The 20,699-nt window shown below is 32.9% G+C and overlaps 1 protein-coding gene across 1 annotated transcript; it reads left to right on the forward strand.

Annotated features, from left to right (window-relative positions):
• Window positions 1-8,750: 8,750 nt before the first annotated feature.
• On the forward strand, window positions 8,751-10,926 carry LOC139844649 (spliceosome-associated protein 49-like). Its single transcript, XM_071834879.1, has 4 exons — window positions 8,751-8,911; window positions 9,887-10,098; window positions 10,427-10,538; window positions 10,700-10,926. Exons 1-4 carry the CDS (start codon window positions 8,878-8,880, stop codon window positions 10,786-10,788), a joined length of 447 nt encoding a protein of 148 aa, XP_071690980.1. The 5' UTR covers window positions 8,751-8,877; the 3' UTR covers window positions 10,789-10,926.
• Window positions 10,927-20,699: the final 9,773 nt, after the last annotated feature.

A 20,699-nucleotide genomic window follows, 5' to 3' on the forward strand; every position in this document is an offset into this window, starting at 1 on the left:
TAGTAAATAGTGTTTTACTGTAACAAATAGTGTTTACTGTAGCAAATAGTGTTTACTGTAGCAAATATCACTGTAGCAAAGTCGTTTTCACTGTAGCACTGTAGCAAAATACGGTTTCACTGTAGCAAATAGTGTTTTACTGTAGCAAAGTCATTTTTACTGTAGCAATTAATGTTTTACTGTAGGAAAGTCGTTTTTACTTGTACATCTTATAATATATATATATATATACATACATATATGTATATATACATAATATTAAATCATAAAGAGAATTGGTTTAAATTAGTCGAAATTTTTCGATTCATCACAGTACCTCCCCGTTAAAGAAAATTTCGTCCCGAAATTTTGAGTAGTACCTGTTTCATGAGCGATATCAGTGAACAAATGTGGATACTTTTGCTTCATTTGATCTTCACGTTCCCAAGTAAACTCGGGTCCTCGTCTTGCGTTCCAACGAACTCTAACTATCGGTATTTTGCTTTGTTTTAATTGTTTGACCTCACGGTCCATGATTTCAACAGGTTCTTCGATAAAATGGAGTTTATCATTGATTCGTATTTCGTCAAGAGGAATTACGACATCCTCTTCAGCTAAACATTTCTTCAAATTTGACACGTGAAATGTGTTGTGAACACTACTAAGTTCTTGCGGTAGCTTTAATCGATAAGCAACTGTTCCAATTCTTTCGGTGATTTCAAAGGGTCCTACGTACCTAGGACTTAGCTTTCCTCGTTTACCGAATCGTACAACGCCTTTTCAGGGTGACACTTTCAACATGACTTTGTCGCCCACTTGAAATTCTAGCGGTTTTCTTCTTACATCAGCATAACTCTTTTGGCGACTCATGGCCGTTTTCAATCGCTGTTGTATTTGAATGATCTTTTCGGTGGTTTCATGAATAATTTCTGGTCCAGTAAGTTGTCTTTCTCCTACTTCACTCCAACAGATAGGAGATCTGCACTTTCTACCGTAAAGTGCTTCAAATGGCGCTGCGTTGATGCTCGTATGATAGCTGTTATTGTATGAAAATTCTGCCAACGGTAAGTGTCGATCCCAACTGGTTCCGAAGTCAATCACGCATGCCCGTAACATGTCTTCCAATGTTTGTATTGTTCTTTCACTTTGACCATCTGTCTGTGGGTGATAAGCGGTGCTCATATCTAATCGAGTTCCCAATGCTTTTTGTAATGACTGCCAGAAACGTGATGTGAATCGGGTGTCGCGATCAGATATGATAGAGATGGGTACACCATGCCTGGAAACTACTTCCTTCAAATATAGGCGTGCTAATTTCTCCATACTGTCTGTCTCCTTTATTGGTAGGAAGTGAGCTGATTTAGTTAGACGATCAACTATCACCCAAATAGTATCATGACTACTTGTAGTCCTTGGCAATTTCGTAATGAAATCCATGGTTATTCTTTCCCATTTCCACTGCGGAATTTCTGGTTGTTGCAGTAATCCTGACGGCTTTTGGTGCTCAGCTTTAACCTTTGCACACGTCAAACATTTGCTTACATAAGTAGCAATTTCTGTCTTCATATTAGGCCACCAATAAAACTTCTTGAGATCGTGGTACATTTTCCCGTTTCCTGGGTGAATTGAGTACCTCGTTTTGTGTGCTTCATCCAGTACTAGTTGTCTTAGGTTACCATGTTTTGGTACCCATATCCTACCAGCAAAATACAGGGTTCCATCGGCTTTTACTTCAAGTTGTTTTTCTAACCCTTTGCTCATTTTGCCTTTTTCGTTTTCTTCTTTTAAAGCTTCTAACTGTGCTGCTTGAATTTGCTTTGTGAGATCAGTACGAATTGTAATATTCAAAGCTCGAACCCTAAGAGGTTTTACTCTTTCTTTTCGACTTAAGGCATCAGCTACAACATTAACCTTTCCGGGGTGGTAACGGATTTCACAATCGTAATCGTTTAACAACTCTACCCAGCGACGTTGCCTCATATTGAGTTGTTTTTGATCAAAAATATGCTGAAGACTCTTATGGTCGGTGTACACTGTACACTTGGTGCCATATAGATAGTGTCTCCATATTTTGAGTGCAAAAACTACAGCTCCAAGTTCCAAATCGTGTGTTGTATAGTTCTTTTCATGAATTTTTAGTTGTCGTGAGGCATATGCGATAACTTTTGTGCGTTGCATTAATACACATCCTAAACCTTGGCGTGAAGCATCACAATAGATCACGAAATCATCATTTCCTTCCGGTAATGACAAAATGGGTGCAGACGTTAACTTCTTCTTTAATAACTGGAATGAGGATTCCTGTTCCGTGGACCAATCATACTTCTTTCCCTTTTGAGTCAATGCAGTTAAGGGTTTGGCGATTCTAGAGAAATCTTGAATGAATCTTCGGTAGTAACCAGCAAGACCTAAGAATTGGCGAATTTGTGTTGGAGTCTTCGGGGTTTCCCATTTACTAATGGCTTCGATCTTGGCGGGGTCAACTTTAATTCCATGTTTACTGACAACATGGCCCAAAAATTGTACTTCTTGTAACCAGAAATCACACTTCGAAAATTTTGCGTACAATTCTTCTTTCTTGAGTATCTCCAGTACCAGTCTTAAGTGTTGCTCATGTTCTTCCTTGTTCTTCGAGTAAATCAATATGTCGTCGATAAAAACAATGACAAATTTGTCTAAATACGGTCTACAGATGCGATTCATTAGATCCATGAATACTGCTGGAGCATTAGTTAATCCAAAAGGCATGACTAGAAACTCATAGTGACCGTAACGGGTTCTGAACGCGGTTTTAGGAACATCTTCTTCCTTCACTCTCAGCTGATGATATCCGGAGCGTAGATCAATCTTAGAATAAACACTTGATCCTTGCAATTGATCAAACAAATCATCAATCCTCGGTAATGGGTACCGATTCTTGATCGTTAATTTGTTTAATTCTCGGTAATCTATGCACATTCTCATAGATCCATCCTTCTTCTTGACGAACAGAATAGGAGCACCCCAAGGTGAAAAACTAGGACGAATAAATCCACGGTCCGATAATTCTTGCAACTGGTCTTGTAATTCTTGCATTTCTGAAGGTGCAAGTCTATATGGGGATCGGGCTACAGGTGCGGCTCCTGGTATGAGATCAATCTGGAATTCTACACATCTGTGTGGAGGTAGCCCCGGTAATTCTTCTGGAAATACTCCGGGATATTCTCTTACAACCGGCATATCATTAATGCTTCTTTCTTCAGTATCGATCTTCTTTATGTGTGCCAGAATAGCATAACAACCTTTTCTTATAAGTTTCTGGGCCTTCATACAGCTGATAAAGTTCAGCTTTGAGTTGCTCTTCTCCCCATAAATCATTAATGACATTTCATCCTTACGAGGGATGCGAATTGCTTTCTCAGCGCAAACAACTTCCGCTTTTGTTTTGGACATCCAGTCCATGCCAACAATTACGTCAAAACTTCCTAATTCTACGGGTATCAAATCGATTTTGAAGGTTTCACCAGCGAGATTCATTTCGCAACCATGGCAAATTTTATCGGCTTTTATCAGTTTACCATTAGCTAATTCTATAGTATATTTATCGTCTAGAGGTAATGATGCACATTTTAGTTTAGAACTAAAGTCTTTACACATATAACTTCTATCAGCACCCGTATCAAACATAATAGAAGCTAGTTGATTATTAATGGTAAACGTACCCGTGACAAGATTAGGATCCTCACGTGCTTCACTGGTACTAACATTAAATGCCCTCCCACGTGCGGGTTCTTTGTTCTTCTCCTTATCAGGGCATTGATTTATAAAGTGACCAGACTTCCCGCATCCAAAACATTTCTTGACATCGGTCAGTTTTGTCTTTACTTCAGAAACGGTGGCATAACAATCTTTCGCCACATGTCCTTTCTTGTTGCACTTATCACAGACCACTTGACAATAACCTGCATGATGTGTGTAACATCTTTTGCAGAACGGATGGGGTCCCTTATAGTTTGGACTTGCAGTTGCCCCATCTTGTTTACCTTTAAAAGTTTCTTGTTTCTTCAGATGAGTACTTTTGCCCTTATAGTCTTCCCATTTCCTCTTTCCTTCAGTTGTCTTGACTTCGGTAATTGGTGCCTTAATCGAACTCTCTGTGATCTGGTCCATGAGTTGGTGTGCCATTGTCATGGCTTCCTGCATCGTATTTGGTTTGGACGATGTAACATTTCCTTTGATATTGATTGATAAACCGTCAATATACATTTCTATCTTTCGTTTCTCGTTTGGCACCAATTCGGGACACAACAAGGCTAGTTCCATGAAACGCTTTTTATAGTTATTGAGATTCGCGCCGATAACCTTCAGATTACGTAACTCAGATTCCATTTTTCTGATCTCGTTTCGAGGACAGTACTCCTCGATTAGCATCTTTTTCAGTTCTTCCCAAGAGATATCATATGCCGTATCTATTCCTTCTGCTTTAGCATAATTGTTCCACCAAGTAAGTGCACCATCTTGCAACGTGCACGAAGCATACTTTGACTTGTCTCCGTTCGCACAATTACTGATTTTGAAAACGGACTCCATCTTTTCAAACCATCGGGTTAGACCGACTGGTCCCTCGGTTCCACTAAACGTCTGTGGTTTGCATCCTTGAAAAGTTTTGTATGAGCATCCGTTTCGTGAATTTGTGTTTACGGCTGCTGCTTTGGCTGCTGCTTCGGCTGTTGCTTTTGCTGCTTCGGTTGCAGCAATTCTTTCATTCACACGTTTCTCGACTAGTTGCTCAAACTCAGCATCCGACATTTGAGACATGTTTCTTCAATAAACACAACAGATATAATTTAATCATATAGAATATTATAGGTAAAATGAGTTGTCAATAGTTAATCGTAGCATATTAATAATATGAACCGATTATTATAAAAGCCTTTTCTTCTTATTAGCATTTTATAATTATTTCTAGGGTATTACCTACCCGTTAAGTTCATACATAATAGCTAGTACCAGGAATTAACTACTAAAATCCTAATAATATTCCACTATGAAAAATTATAGCGAGTTACTACATTATTATGTATTAATAATAATAAGAAGTAGTAATAATACAAATAATCATTCCATGCATTTATTATTAATAAACCAAAATAATACCATACAATACTGATATTTTACATATGCTTATTTTACATAACAAGATAGAGTAGCACACATAAGCAATAAAATAGCGCATGGAAGATTTATGGTTGCGAGGTCGTTCATTCAGAACTATCAGAAACTTCTTCCCATTTGGTTCTCTCTGCCAATTGTTTGTGTGCACATGGTCCGACAGACATTCTGGCAGTGTATTTTATTTTTAGTTGGGGTTTTGAGGTACCCGTTGCCTCAGTGGGTTTAATACAATAAGGGTGGTTACGGATCGAATGGTCCTGTTCTTTTTTAATAACTAAGGACATTTTATTATTGTGGTTGTTTTTATTATCTATTGCAAGTTGGAATTTCTCCTTAGTGATCTCTTTTATTTCATTAGCGAAATCCTCCTCCTTACTGATCTCGTCTGATGACGAACTGTCTGAGTCATGTGTAGGAGAATATGATGACGAACTGCAAGAATATGTACCGGTGGTCATGAACCGAAATCTGCCAGGCGTAATCGGTACAACCCGCCCGTCGGCGGTATATCTGGACCAATGTCCATATTTGTTTAGAAATGGACGATCCTCTTTTACTCCAGGGATCATGGGTCCATGCCAACGATACTGTGGCTCCGGAAAACTAAAGCTGGGTGGAGCTGGAACCTCCTCTGGGTTTACCGGGAGTTGAGATTCCCCGGCTAACACAATTTCTTCTTTAATAGGTATTGGAACGCCCTTTTCAGTTGTGGATAGAATAGATTCAGTGTCCGATTCCGAGTCGTACAAAATGATAGGATTAGAGGAAGTCATCTATCACATAATTGAAACAACAATTACGTTAGCATATAAATATATCACATATAATGTTTTTGACCAAATAATAAGCAAAAATCAGGAAAAACAGATATGGTCATAGTCCAGACACACTAATGCATCCTAACAATTACCAGTTAAACACAATAATGTAATTTCTGGTTCCCTATGACCTCAAGCTCGGATACCAACTGTAACGACCCGTCAAAATCGCTATTGACGCGGCACGTTAATCATTGATTCCACAGTGAGGTTTTGACCTCTATATGATACGTTTTGATAAAATATTGCATTCATTAAAATAAGTGACTTTCTAAACATAGAAAGTTATAAACATGTGGGCGAGTGCTTAGGTATAAGCAAAACCCCGAAATACATAAGTCTTTAATTTACAGGTTGACATCACAGTCCAATTATTTATTACACAACGCAGTTTTATTTTGAATGCAATAAACTTTGTACAAAGCATGAGAGACTCCATGCAGGCAACACGCACATCACAGCGGAAGCATTCTAAGGACCTGAGAATAAAACATGCTAAAAAGTCAACACGAATGTTGGTGAGTTATAGGTTTAATTGCTCGAGTCATAAACATGTATAAAGATAGACCACAAGATTTCATCAAAAGTTTATCAATAGATTCTACGTAACAGAGCACCCTGGTAAATAAACTTAACGCTATAGTGATAATTACCCCATTCGTTTTAATACACGCAAACCAACGTGTCTTAAACTCAAATAACATACGTCCGTTAAAAGGCTAGCGCTCTAGCTCGGACGGGGATGTCAAGCCCTATGGATCCATATACAATTATTCGCGCCCACCAGTCCATATCCTATGTACTGGCAGCTACTAGTTACCAAAGCTAAGGGATTTTCGGTTTAACTCAGTGTAGAATTTTGTATGTACTTGTGTCTTATTGCGTTTAAAATAAATTGCATGTATTCTCAGCCCAAAAATATTTAAAGTATTTAAAAAGGGAGACTATAACTCACAGTTCAATATTGCGATTCAATATTGTAGGCAAATTGCGTAGACGTAATGATGGTAGACGACTGTATGGTTGGTCTTGGATTCAAGAACAATACCCCGAACAATACCCAAAATTTCCTTATTTTAAAACGGTTTGAAACCCGAATTAAAAATACCCTCGAATATACTTTATTATTATTAAACTTAAAATTAAAATTATAATTATAATTATAAATATAAAATTTTACGTAAAGAAATTATTATGAAAAATTCGTCGAGCAAAACTGACCTTTTATAGTACTTTTCGATTTACTGTAGCTCATGCGATCGCATGAGTTTTCAGTGTTTTTGCCATGCGATCGCATGGCCGCCTTTTCTGTTTCTGTTTGCTAGTTCGTCGACATCAAATAGTTTTTTACTGTAGTAAATAGTGTTTTACTGTAACAAATAGTGTTTACTGTAGCAAATAGTGTTTACTGTAGCAAATATCACTGTAGCAAAGTCGTTTTCACTGTAGCACTGTATCAAAATACGGTTTCACTGTAGCAAATAGTGTTTTACTGTAGCAAAGTCATTTTTACTGTAGCAATTAATGTTTTACTGTAGGAAAGTCGTTTTTACTTGTACATCTTATAATATATATATATATATATACATACATATATGTATATTTACATAATATTAAATCATAAAGAGAATTGGTTTAAATTAGTCGAAATTTTTCGGTTCATCACATGATACCAATTATGTTTAGCTAAACCAGGTTCGATTCTCACTTCAAGCAGAGAGTTTTCAACCTTTAATGGTAATGCCAACATCAATGCGATTTCGGAAGGTCTCTCGGTGGTTTTCGCAACCTTCGATGATACTGCCAACATCTTTACGAATTGGGTTTTCTGCTAACGCATGTGTGAGTGACAAATGAGAGCATTCAATGTCGATATCGCCCCGTTAAAAAAATTATGTTTAGCTAACTTTGTATTTCTTTTAATAATAAAATGTAAATTTAGAAGTAAGATAGATTAGATTATCATAAAGTAATGGGAGGTGATTCTCACACACCATTTATTGATCCATGTATATTTTTCTTTCATAAACTCTCAATTATGCCTCTAGATTAATCTAAGAAGTTGAACTTATATTACAGAGTATTATTGTAAGTATAATTAAAGGTAAAATAGGTAATTAGATGTATATTGATCAAAAAATAGTATGTGAGGATCACCTCCCTCCATAAGGGTCTGTTCCAGAGATTTGTATTGGAAGGGGAAAAAAAAGGAACCAGGAAGAAATAAAAAAAATGGCGTTCCTGAGTTTTGGTTGGAAAGAAAGGGAAGGGACTGGATTGATTATTTTGTCATTTCCTTCCCAATCTTTCCTTCCAAATTGGAAGGATCTCACTCACCTCTCTTTCATTCACTTCATCTCATTTCTTTTCTTATATATATGAACTCTGTAACAAAGCCTAAAGTAACACGAGAAAAAAGATTATCATAAAATTTTTCATTGCCTTAAAAAAAAAAGATTATCATCAAGTAAAAACTTAGAAAGAGATTACTTTTAAATTTTTTTGTAGCGTTATAGTAATACGCAAGGTTGCAAAAATCGGAAAAATCTTTCGAGTTCTCGCCAAGAAATCGTTTTAGAGTTGCTGTTGAGTTCTCATTTTGAAATCGGCTAAAAAATCGGTCAACGGCCAGTTTAATCGGTCAACGACCAATAAATTGAGTTTCTCGGCCAAAAATCGGTCAAACCGGTCAAATTTCGAGTATCATAAAAATTATCATTTTTATCCCAAAAGTCAACGAAAGTCAACCACCGGAAACTCCTTGATTTCTCCACGAGTTCATGGTCCCGCCGAGAACCCAAAGAATTCAGATTTTTGGTAACTTTTGGTAATATGGAAGGGAAAGGGAATTTCACTATATTCTGAACTTCTGCTTGTCTCCCTCATCGGTTGCAATTACCTTCATTACGTCGTCCGATCGCCGATCATGGCATCCGATCCAAACTGCACTGTTTACGTCGGTAACTTTTCAACACTTTCACCACCTCTTAATTCATTTAATGATTTCTTCACTTACATCAATTAAAGTTTAATTAATCGCTATACGTATTACGCACACGATCAAATCGTAAATTGATGTTCATAGGTTTATCGATCATTCATATCTGATTGTAATAGTATAATTCTATCTGATTGTCACATGTTTACAATTGTTATTCATTGTTAATTTCTATTATCACATTGTTCATCAATTTCATTCGATTAAAAGGAATCCAAACAGCACAACTAAGTTACTTGAAATTTATTACTAAAACGAACATTATTTGTAGAAATCGGAAACATTAGCCTCAAGTTATTACATTATCTTAATCTGCTCATCTACTACATCATTAGTTTCTGATAATTTAGAGTGTGTGTCACTGTGTTGTACAACCTTACTTGAACAGGATCTGTTCTATAGGCTTGTACCTCTGTAATCATGATTCTTAAGAGTTTGTGTTGTATCGTCTTCTTAGAATACAACGCATCGCGCATCTAATTATGTGCACACAGTAATTATTTTCTGATCAGATATTAATATCATGGTTATCTTATAGATACACTGCGTAAAAGGACCTCTTAGACATTACTTAAAAACGGTGTCAAAAGTAAGCGAAAATACAAATCGATAGTTACATCATTGAAGTATAGGGATATGATTCGTGTTGCTAGTAGGATGGATTGCATACTGTCATATGCTGGATTGAACACATTCCAACGTATAGCCAATTGGTTTATTTCATAGGTTATCTTGATAAAAGAAAAACTGAAAAAAGTCGTTAAACTGCAGATACTGTTGAATTTGGATGAATATCCAGAAATATTTCTTTATAAAAGATTAGTGACTGATCCTTTAACTTCTATACTTTTGGTTAAAGATGTTTGTTAAGTTACATGGAGTGTGCGTCCATATGCTGTTTTCACAATGTGGTTGTAGCTGATATTTTATACTGCAGGTAATCTGGATGAGCGAGTAAGTGATAGGGTTTTGTATGATATTCTTATTCAAGCTGGTCGCGTAGTTGACTTGCACATTCCTCGAGACAAGGAAACAGATAGACCAAAAGGCTTTGCATTTGCAGAATATGAAACAGAGGAGATTGCAGATTATGCTGTCAGGCTTTTTACCGGCCTAGTCACTCTTTACAACCGAACCCTGAGATTTGGGGTATATATAACTTCCCTACTTGATCTCAATGAATTTCATATCCTCTTTGTTCGTAGGTTCAATTTCAAATGTGATCTTATGTTGAAGTTGAATCTAATATACGAGTAATTATATCTGGTATTCTTAAGGCGATGCTAATGATGCGGGGATTTAGCAGCTGAAATACTACTCATTTTACATATTCAGAATAACAGTCGTAACAGATTGTCTGATTATTGTAGCTTCAAACGTTAGAAGCACAACTAGACATCTCCTAAGTCCATTTTTATTACAATTGATTACTCAATTATTAGGTAAGCTAAATATGATGATATATGAATGTGGACAGATATCTGGACAAGACAAGGCCACTGCACCATCGATGCTTACATCTAATGCTCCTTATAAATCAAGGTTCCATGAAGATGTTTCTACAAGCCCTTTGTCGCGACACACTCACGGTAATATATTTTATTATTCAATTACTTTCTACTTTTACGTTTTTGCTTCTCATACGAAGCTCTTCAAAACGTATTATAATAACAGTAAGTTTTTTCTCCTTTCTTTGTGTGATGGCCAAACTCATGGTTCATGACAACCTTCCTATATGTCCGAATGCCAGTTTCATCTAGATCACATGAGGATCACAACAATCATGGACGTCAAAGACGTATTGGGACTACATGGGATGGTATTACCCATTCTAGGTGAAGTCACTATGATATAAGTATCCGAAAACATTATGCTCCATATTAACAAATCAATTATAATCATCCTCTTATTGTTGTTGTCAACTCGAGTATTACAGTGGTGGTTAATAACTAAAGCCCTCTCTTTAGTATCTGAATCTGTATCATGAATGTAGCTAGCTATCATGTTGATGCACATAGCGGCCTTGATCTTTTTGTTATATACCGTTAGTTATTAAGTTGATTTTAGTCCCCTGTCAATCATTAAGAATTGAGACTCTCTATTATGATATTTCCTTCTGGCTGAGTCATCAATGTTCTTGAATCCTTCATTATCTGTGTCACTGTGTGGTCCTTGTAATTGAGTGACTCATATACATCTACAGAATATAGTCGCTTGATGAAATAGTCTACAATGATTTTGTTCAGGTAGAATGAGGTAGCAACCAATGATTTTGTTCTTGAAGAAAATTGATATATATATATATATATATATATATATATATATATATATATATATATATATATATATATATATATATATATATATAATGACTTCTGGTGTCCCTCAAAATTGATATCTATTTAGGTTGATCGTTTATAAGCATGTACCACTTAATCCCAGTGTTGATGCTTCAATGGTACCTTGTTTTGTCCGTATTTACTATAAGCAGCAGCAGCAGTATAAATTTTTTGATGTACCATGAGTTATGTATATTTTTTTTAAGTAATGGGCTAAGATTGGACAAATCATTGGATTAATAGAAAAGGGTTACTTAGCATTAGAAAATATAAGTTAGACTAAAAAGGGTGAAATTAAGGAATAGAACAAAAAAAAAAAAAAGTTTTTGATGAGTTTTTTCATCCAATACATTGTCAATAACCTCCTCAGAAATTATAAATTGGAATTGGAAATATACATATATATATATTTTTTTTTTATTAAATTGAACGTATATTAATAACAACTATCGTCATTCTTTTGGTAAAGGGGTTGACATTATGATTCTTGTATACAAGTTTAACTATTTATATATTTTTTTTTTATTAAATTGAACGTATATTAATAACAACTATCGTCAATCTTTTAGTAAATGGATTGATATTCTGATTATTATATAAAAGTTTAATTATTTATATTAAGAGTATTTATGTAATCATATGGATAAGGGTATAATTGATAAAAGTTGACTCTATATTTTGGCTACGAGCTTTTTGAAACTTTTATGAGAAAAACTTGTGTCTAATTTTTTAGCTTAATTTGGGTTTACTAGCTTTTAGCTTTTAGAAATTTTAAAAAGCTCCAATACATTCCAATTTTAAACGCTACAAGAGTTTAGAAAAAAAAAAAGGCTTTTGGCCCATTAAATACTTAAATACCCTTTATCGTAAAATAAGAATCTCGCAACCTTATTTTTTCCATACGACGGGTGTGTTTGGATGAAATTAGCTGGAGCTGGAGCTTATAGCTGGAGCTGGAGCTTTTAGCTGGAGATGGAGCTTATGGGCTAGAGCTGGAGCTTATTTTTAAAGCTGGTAGCTGGAGCTTATTATTTTTTATAAATGTTTGGTAAACTAGTTGAAGCTTATTTTTCAGTTCATAAGCTCTACTTTTTTTCATAAGTTACTGAAAGTAGCTTATTTTTCTAGAGCTTATAATTTTCATAAGCTCTACTTTTTATGTCTACCAAACAAAGCTTATTACTTAGAGCTTATTAAAATTATAAACTCAAGCTCCTATAAGCTCTCACGCTAAACACACCCGACCTCCAAGATCATACATCGACTGCATCATTCACTACGATCACTCACGGCCTCTTCTTCTATAGTCGATTGCATTATTCACGGTATGTATGGTCATGTTTATCATTCACAATCGTATATGTTTGTGTGTTGTATATATGTGTGTATTTGTGTCTGATTAGAATAGTAGAAACAATATTAAATAATCACACACATTCACGATGGGATGGAATTTGAAGAAAAAGTAACAAATCAAAGTGTGAATTCATTGATGATTGTAGCCAAGATTATTACATAGAATCCACAGCTTGCTTGAACTTATAATCTAATCTAAAACATAAATAAAAAATAGAAAATCGATGTGGTGGTGCTACGGTGGTGGTGGGTGAGGTTAAAGGGTGATTACTTGATGGTTAATGGTTGACTTCCAATTACTAGTTAATCACATAGTTATATTAGGCTGCTTAACTGACTTGTTTGTTTAGGTTAATTGTACTATATAGCCACTAATTCATAAAAACTAATTATAATATACATGATCCACTAACCTAATCTATACATACATTACATACATATATATATATAAAGCGTATCCCTTTAATCTTACGTGTCAATTTCTCATTAATTTGAATTAAATAAATCTTACGTGTTATTATATTAATCAATCTCAGATACAGAATCTTACGTGTCATTTTATTATTAAAAACTCAATTAAATAAAATATGCTCCAAGCGTACATTCTCTTTTGCATTCAATATATTAAATAAAATATTTTGTTACCTATTATATTTTGTTGCCTATTACACACGCTCAATTTGCAAGAAATACAAACTTTTAGTTTGTTAATTACGGAGTATTATAGTTGATAATTATTTACGTAATCTAATTATTATTCTTCTTATTATAATTATAATTATAATTATAATTATAATTATTATAATAATTACTTCAAACCCCATATTATTAGGAAAGTAGAAATCATAATTCTCAGTTTGCTTTAGTTTTGCAAAAAACACTATTATATTTTGTTGCCTATTACGCACACTCAATTTGCAAGAAATACATGAAAGGACCCGTTCATATACATTATAAACGATTCTCAATAGTTGATTACATCGCGAGGTATTTGACCTCTATATGATACATTTTTCAGACATTGCATTCGTTTTTAAAAGATAAACTTTCTTTACATCGAAAATTGACAGACATGCATACCATTTCATAATATCCAACTATAAATGACCTAATCTGTCATTTACTTAATAATAATCTCTATTTAACTCAACGACTTGAATGCAACGTCTTTTAAAATATGTCATGAATGACTCCAAGTAATATCTTTAAAATGAGCAAATGCACAGCGGAAGATTTCTTTAACACCTGAGAATAAACATGCTTTAAAGTGTCAACCAAAAGGTTGGTGAGTTCATTAGTTTATCATAATCATTCATTTTCATCATTTTAATAGACCACAAGAATTTCATTTCCAGTTCTCATAAATATACGTCCCATGCATAGAGACAAAAATCATTCATATGGATTGAACACCTGGTAACCGACATTAACAAGATGCATATAAGAATATCCCCTATCATTCCGGGAAATCTTTCGGACATGATAAAAATAACGTCGAAGTACTAAAGCATCCGGTACTTTGGATGGGGTTCGTTAGACCCAATAGATCTATCTGTAGGATTCGCGTCAATTAGGCGTGCACTAATTTTCAAAATTAGTGATGTTCCCTAATTCTTAGGTTACCAAGCAAAAAGGGGCATATTCGGCTTCGATCATTCAACCATATAATGTAGTTTCGATTACTTGTGTCTATTTCGTAAAACATTTATAAAAATTGCGCATTATTCTCAGTCCAAAAATATAAAGGGTAAAAAGGCAAATGAAACTCACCTAATGTATTTCGTAGTAAAAATACATATAACGTCATTGAACAAGTGCAAGGTTGGTCTCGGATTCACGAACCTAAATTAATTATATACATATATATATGTTGGTCAATATTTGTCTAGCAATTAAGTCAGGTCATAGTGTACCACAATCCTAATGTTCGAGACTAATATGCAAAAGTCTACAAAAAATCAATTTGACTCAAAATGATTTCCAAAATTTATACATAATTATAATCTATTTTAAATATCGTCGTTTTATATTTTTAAATATTTTAAAAAAATTTATTAGAGTAAATAATATAATTCATTTATTAATAAATAAAATTTCATATTAAAATTTATATACTAAAATATACTTTTATATATATTAAGTAATAAAATTTATAGAGTTCATTTAATATCATAAAGATAATATTTATTAAAGTAATTTATTACACGTAGTAAAATATGTTTGTATCACAAATTTATTTGATAAAATAATATCTATAATAATAGTAAGTAAAAGTTGTATTATTTTGTAATAATAATTATTATTATAAAAATATCAATATTTATAATTTCTAAGATGACATTATGATAATACAATAATTCTAATTATGATAACTTTAATATTTACGATACTTTTTTTTAATATTATCATTAAAAATAATAATTCTATTTAAAATGATAATAATAATGATATTTTATAGTAACAATGACATTTCTATTAAAATGATAATTTTCGTTAAAATGATAGTTTTAATACCAACGATACTTTTAATAATAATAGTAATGATAAAAATAATAAGAACAATAATTTTATCTAAATCAATAGCTTATAATATATTAATTTCATCATGATGCTCTTACTTATTATTTCCTAATCGTTTCGTTTAATAGCTTTTAATCGTCTTTTACATCGTGTTCATAATAACGATAATAATAGTAATTAAAATAATTAGGTGTTACTAATATTAGTTTTAATTACAATAATACTAATAATAATAATTACTATGACTTTATTAACGATAATACTATTAATTATTTTAATGATAATATAATAATAATAATAACAATAACCATTTTTGAATAATGATATATATATATATATATATATATATATATATATATATATATATATATTAATGATAATAATAATAATAATAATAATAATAATAATAATAATAATAATAATAATAACTTTAACGATAATAACGATAAAAATAATAATTTTCAATGATAAATCCCTTTTATTGATAATAATAATAATAATAATAATAATAATAATAATAATAATAATAATAATAATAATAATAATAATAATAATAATAATAATAATAATAATAAGATAAAACTAGAACGACGATAAAAATAATCATTTTTAATAATAATACAAAGATTCAATTGACTATAACTTCTAATCCGTTCATCGAAACCATTCGGTATCTAAAGGAAAAGTTCTTAATTTTTCGCTAGCTTTCCAAGGACATGCATATCTTATACCTTATCTCAACCGCAGGTGTAACTAATTTAAGGTCCAACACAACCTATCTAAGGGCAATATTAAAAGTACAAGTATGCATAATCCTATATACTCGAGCACTAGTCAGGGATACACTATTAGTATGTAAAAATTTATTTACGAGTACTCACGTATCAATATTGAGATTCAATATTGCAGGAAAGGTACGTAGACGCAACGGAGACGATAAACACTAGATTGACCTCATGAGCATACCCATGAACCATACCTATCACCTTCATAGCTACAACCCATAATTTTCTTATCCTTATCCCGCTTCCAAAACGTGTTTTAAAATAACTCGCGCGTACCCTTGTCGTAGTATTTTATGTAATATACTACAAATAATATTTTTAATACTACTACTAATAATTTTAGATTAATAATAATAATATTTAATAATAATAATAATAATAATTAAAATAAATAAATACATACGGAGTAATATCTTAGATAGATATAGAGTGATATGTGTGTGTGCACAAAACTGAATTCGTTCGAACTTTAAGCACCTGAGCCACCAAACCTAGCCATGCGATCGCATGGATTTGGTGTGGCTACACCATGCGATCGCATGAAGCCTTTTTACAGCTCATATCCATGATAAAATTCTTGCCGACACTTTATATTATTATTATATTTATATTATATTTAATTATATAATTACTTATATATTATATTATATTTACGTTCGTGGTAAAAATATAATTTTTACAAAAATGACTCGTACTTTGTCACTCGACTCATGTACCACTTTCGGTGTTTCGAGCGCACTTTCGTACGTTTAGAAAACTAGCCTTTTTCGTTACGCGACTTGTACCTTTATTAATAATTTGACTTTTTCATCAACAAATTACTTTATAAAAAAATGTAGCTTATATAATTGAGTGTTGTGGTCATTTGCTTCTATAAATCAGTGACTCGTTGTTCATCAAAATGTGTTATTTTAAATTAGGACATTTTATGACTAAGTAAAAATATATATATATTTTTATTTAAAATTCTAAATTTGTACATAATATATATGTTAGAAATATTTATCTAATGATATAATATTTAGTCTTTCAAAACCAATTATATTTCAAAGTTCGTTTTATATAATTTAACTCCTTTTAAATATTAGTAGTTATTCTACCAAACAATGTTTTTAATATGAAAAACTAATGGTTGATTTATCAAGGGACACTAGATAATCAAAGTAAAGTACACTTTTAAAATTTAAACGGAAATGATTACTAACTTTTGACTAACTCTCGTTAATGACACTTTTGTAAATCACTTTTACCAAATATTCCGGATACCGTTAAAAAGAAAAGGTTTTCTAATTCAAAGTGGACCTCTTAACAGAGACTCGTAATCGTAATTCAATGTATCTAATAATTCAATCATTTAATATTATCTTTTAATTCCGTCGATAATTATTTTAAATATATTTTAAAACAACAACGTTCATGTAAAGTATTATACGTCTAATACTTGTTAATGTTTTCAAGTTATAATATATACACATATACATATATAATCAGATTTTCTCATATAATGGTTCGTGAATCATAGAAACTTAGGTTTAAATGAATGTATGAACACAGTTTAAAAAAAAAAATTCTTTGAGATTCAACTTACAACTTTGCATATCGTGTCGGGAATATATAAAGATTAAAGTTTAAATTTGGTCAGAAATTTCCGGGTTGTCACAGTACCTACCCGTTAAAGAAATTTCGTCCCGAAATTTGAGTGGAAAGATCGTGAATGATAATAAGTATGTTTTCATGATGCATACGGGCTGAAAATTATAGTTTTATCATCAGCGAATAATTTGGATAAACAATCCATTTATATGAAGAGTACGAACGAAGCTAACATAGAAGAGTGAAATGAGTAAGTGTAGATTCATCTTATCATTTGACGTAGATATGATTGATTTCCAGATTTCAAGGGATTTGAAGAAAATCTTCGAAATAAGATTTGATTCTCCGGTAACCAAGGGTATTAGGATCCGCTTTAAATGCGATCGTCCATTTTAATTGTTCTGTCAGAGATTTTCTTATAAATTCACCTCCTTCGTTTCCTTACAACTCACACCTTCTGTTGATGCATTTTATGCAAGTGCCTAGACATCTACCCACGTCCATTGCAGGTACAACAATTTACAGGCCATCATGATTGCTCGTTATTATCCTATCCGTGTTTGTATGTGGTTACAGGAACTGCAGGAACGAGATTTGGATATTTGACTATGTTAGACTTAGTCAGACGTACGAGTGAAGCCTCACTAGTACGACTGACAGGCTCATACGCACGGTTGATGCTGAGCTAAGTCACAATTACAACCTAAATGAGAAGACACGAGTGAGTGATCACCCTTACGGCTGATGAAGCCAACTCGTACTTGTGATGGATGAATCGTACGGGTGAGTCAACAGCAGGGGTATATAAAGTCTTATGTTCTTCATTTTAGGTTAAGCCTCTCATTTGTTACACACACTCAGATCTGGTGAGCTCCTCAGATTCTCTCTCAGTCCAAATCACCTAGGTGGTGAATAATAGCTCTAGGTGTTGATCTAATCACACTTGATTTAGTTGTGGTTTGACTAAATTAATCCAAAAAAGCTTAACCTATTCACTTATTCCGCCATTGTGTGAGTTAAATCTGTTGATTTCTAAGTTCCTAGTCATGTTTCATCACCTTCTATTCTTTCCCCCTCAACTCATATTTTAAAGTATTCATCAATATGCTCCATCTAGTTCTGATTCTCGATATACTTCTAACTTTCATATCGGTCATTCTTCTTTTTCATCTACCGCCGGAAGAATCTATTTACTTCTACTATACTCTTGGGTTTATAGTGTTTCTAGTTCTCCCGTGTCTTTATATTGCTATATGCATCGATATATATGGTTTATAATTTCTGGTTTGTCGTTGGCTTTATATCTTCCCTTATATTTCAAAGTCTTTGCTTCTGTCTTCTATAATCATTGTCATTTACAGTTAATGCTCTCTTTTATTTGCTGCAATTTATACCCCAATTCTATTTCGGAGTTTTGTCCTTTCGTTTCTTCTTCTTGCGATTAAGCACCACGTGTAATGGTCCAGAATTCACAGATATGAATTTCGGAATGAACATAGTTAATGTTCTAGGAAGGAAATTGTGATGGCACGATCTTGACTTGTCAAATTACCAGAATACGTTGGAAAAGGCCGAATCATCAAGAAATATTTTCTTGATATTTTAGAGGTCAAATAGAATACAAGAGTCGTATAACATGGCACATGATGATGTTATGATCTGTGAATCATCACGTTCCATTTAGAAACTCAGCATGACTTACTGTAATATAATCACGTTGATCAAGTGTCATTATATTATACTAATTCATGCTTCAGTTCCCAACACCACTTCAAAATATTCCTATTTTAAACTTAAATGTTTCAGAATTTCGAAACTAAAATAGTTTCTTTTATGATGTAATACAGATAGCGCGAAAAGGTAAATGATTTCAAATAAGAAAAATTAAGAAAATATCTTCAGAAATATGGAGGATATTTATAATGAAAGATATGATGATATCTTTGGATTTCTAATATCAGAGGATGATGAAGAATATTGTCCGCAAGGGTTTAGAGTCAGGAGCAAGGTATTCGATAATGACTTCAGCAGATACTGAATCATTTGGATCCTTTGAAGGCAGGTTTAGCCTTTGTGATTTGTCCACAGCCTCCTTCATACTTTGCTCAATCCGTTTTCCAGTTCCAACTCTTTTCTTTTTCTGAGCTCTGCCAACACACTACTCTTTATTATCAAACTTTTTATTGTTAAGGTCGTTTTATAGTTTTTTTTGCTGCTTCATCAACAATTTCGAGAACTATTCCGCAGTTTAGGGTGTTTTTCAGAAACTTCACATTCAAGTATGTAAGTCCAGGAGATAGACGTTATATATACACATATAACTGTTGGCGTGGACATGCTGCGAGATTTCAAAATACTGATTGCTAATTCCTGATGATTCGTATGGTAATTCTCGTTACAAGATGCGAATGAGTGAATGATGGGGTTTTGATAAATATAATGATTTTTCGGAAAATCTCAGATCATTACGGTTGCTGATAAGTTTACAGCTAATGTGGTGAGATATGAAAGGTTCCCTGGTAACAATGGCGAAAGGGCAACATATTTATCAAGATTATGATAAGGCTACTCCGAATGAAAAATCGAAGTTTTCTTGCTGGAGCTGTGATAGAATTTGCTACTTTGAAAAAGGAATTGCAAAGTTATTTTTGCTAATAAATGCCAAAGGATCTGACACAGATATGTGTTGAATTATGACTTTGGTTTTGAGAGCTTTTTAAGTACATAACTGTGGGTAATATGTGGTTGGATCATTATCTCGATTGCTCATTAATTGATGTGTCTTCAGAAATTTTTGAAGGGTTTGAATACAAATTGTAATCGTTAATATACATTTGATGTTCTAACACAGTTTTGAAATCAAAGTATAGCTTTGAAAGACGTAGGAATCTAAAAGTGATGATACCGGCTATATCTCGAATTGAATTCTGAGGTTTCAAAATCAGAATATGTAATTGGGTTTGAATGAGTATGGTTGTTTAGATTTCTATGAAAGAATGTATATTATTGTGAAAGTAGGAAGTATAGTTGATAATTTGCTTGATCAGATTCGAAGAATGTAACATATTAATTATGAATATATATATATATATATATATATATATATATATATATATATATATATATATATATCTCGGGTATTACCTACCCGTTAAAA

Source organism: Rutidosis leptorrhynchoides, chromosome 4 (assembly GCF_046630445.1).
Source record: "Rutidosis leptorrhynchoides isolate AG116_Rl617_1_P2 chromosome 4, CSIRO_AGI_Rlap_v1, whole genome shotgun sequence".
NCBI lineage: Eukaryota > Viridiplantae > Streptophyta > Magnoliopsida > Asterales > Asteraceae > Rutidosis > Rutidosis leptorrhynchoides.

What these genes read in the sequence shown, in the direction of transcription:
- LOC139844649 (XM_071834879.1), top strand. Translation starts at nt 8,878, where the DNA reads ATGGCATCCGATCCAAACTGCACTGTTTACGTCG. An exon ending in ACCGAACCCTGAGATTTGGG is followed by an intron (nt 10,099 to 10,426) that starts GTATATATAACT and finishes GAATGTGGACAG; the next exon opens with ATATCTGGACAAGACAAGGC. An exon ending in TTTGTCGCGACACACTCACG is followed by an intron (nt 10,539 to 10,699) that starts GTAATATATTTT and finishes TCCGAATGCCAG; the next exon opens with TTTCATCTAGATCACATGAG.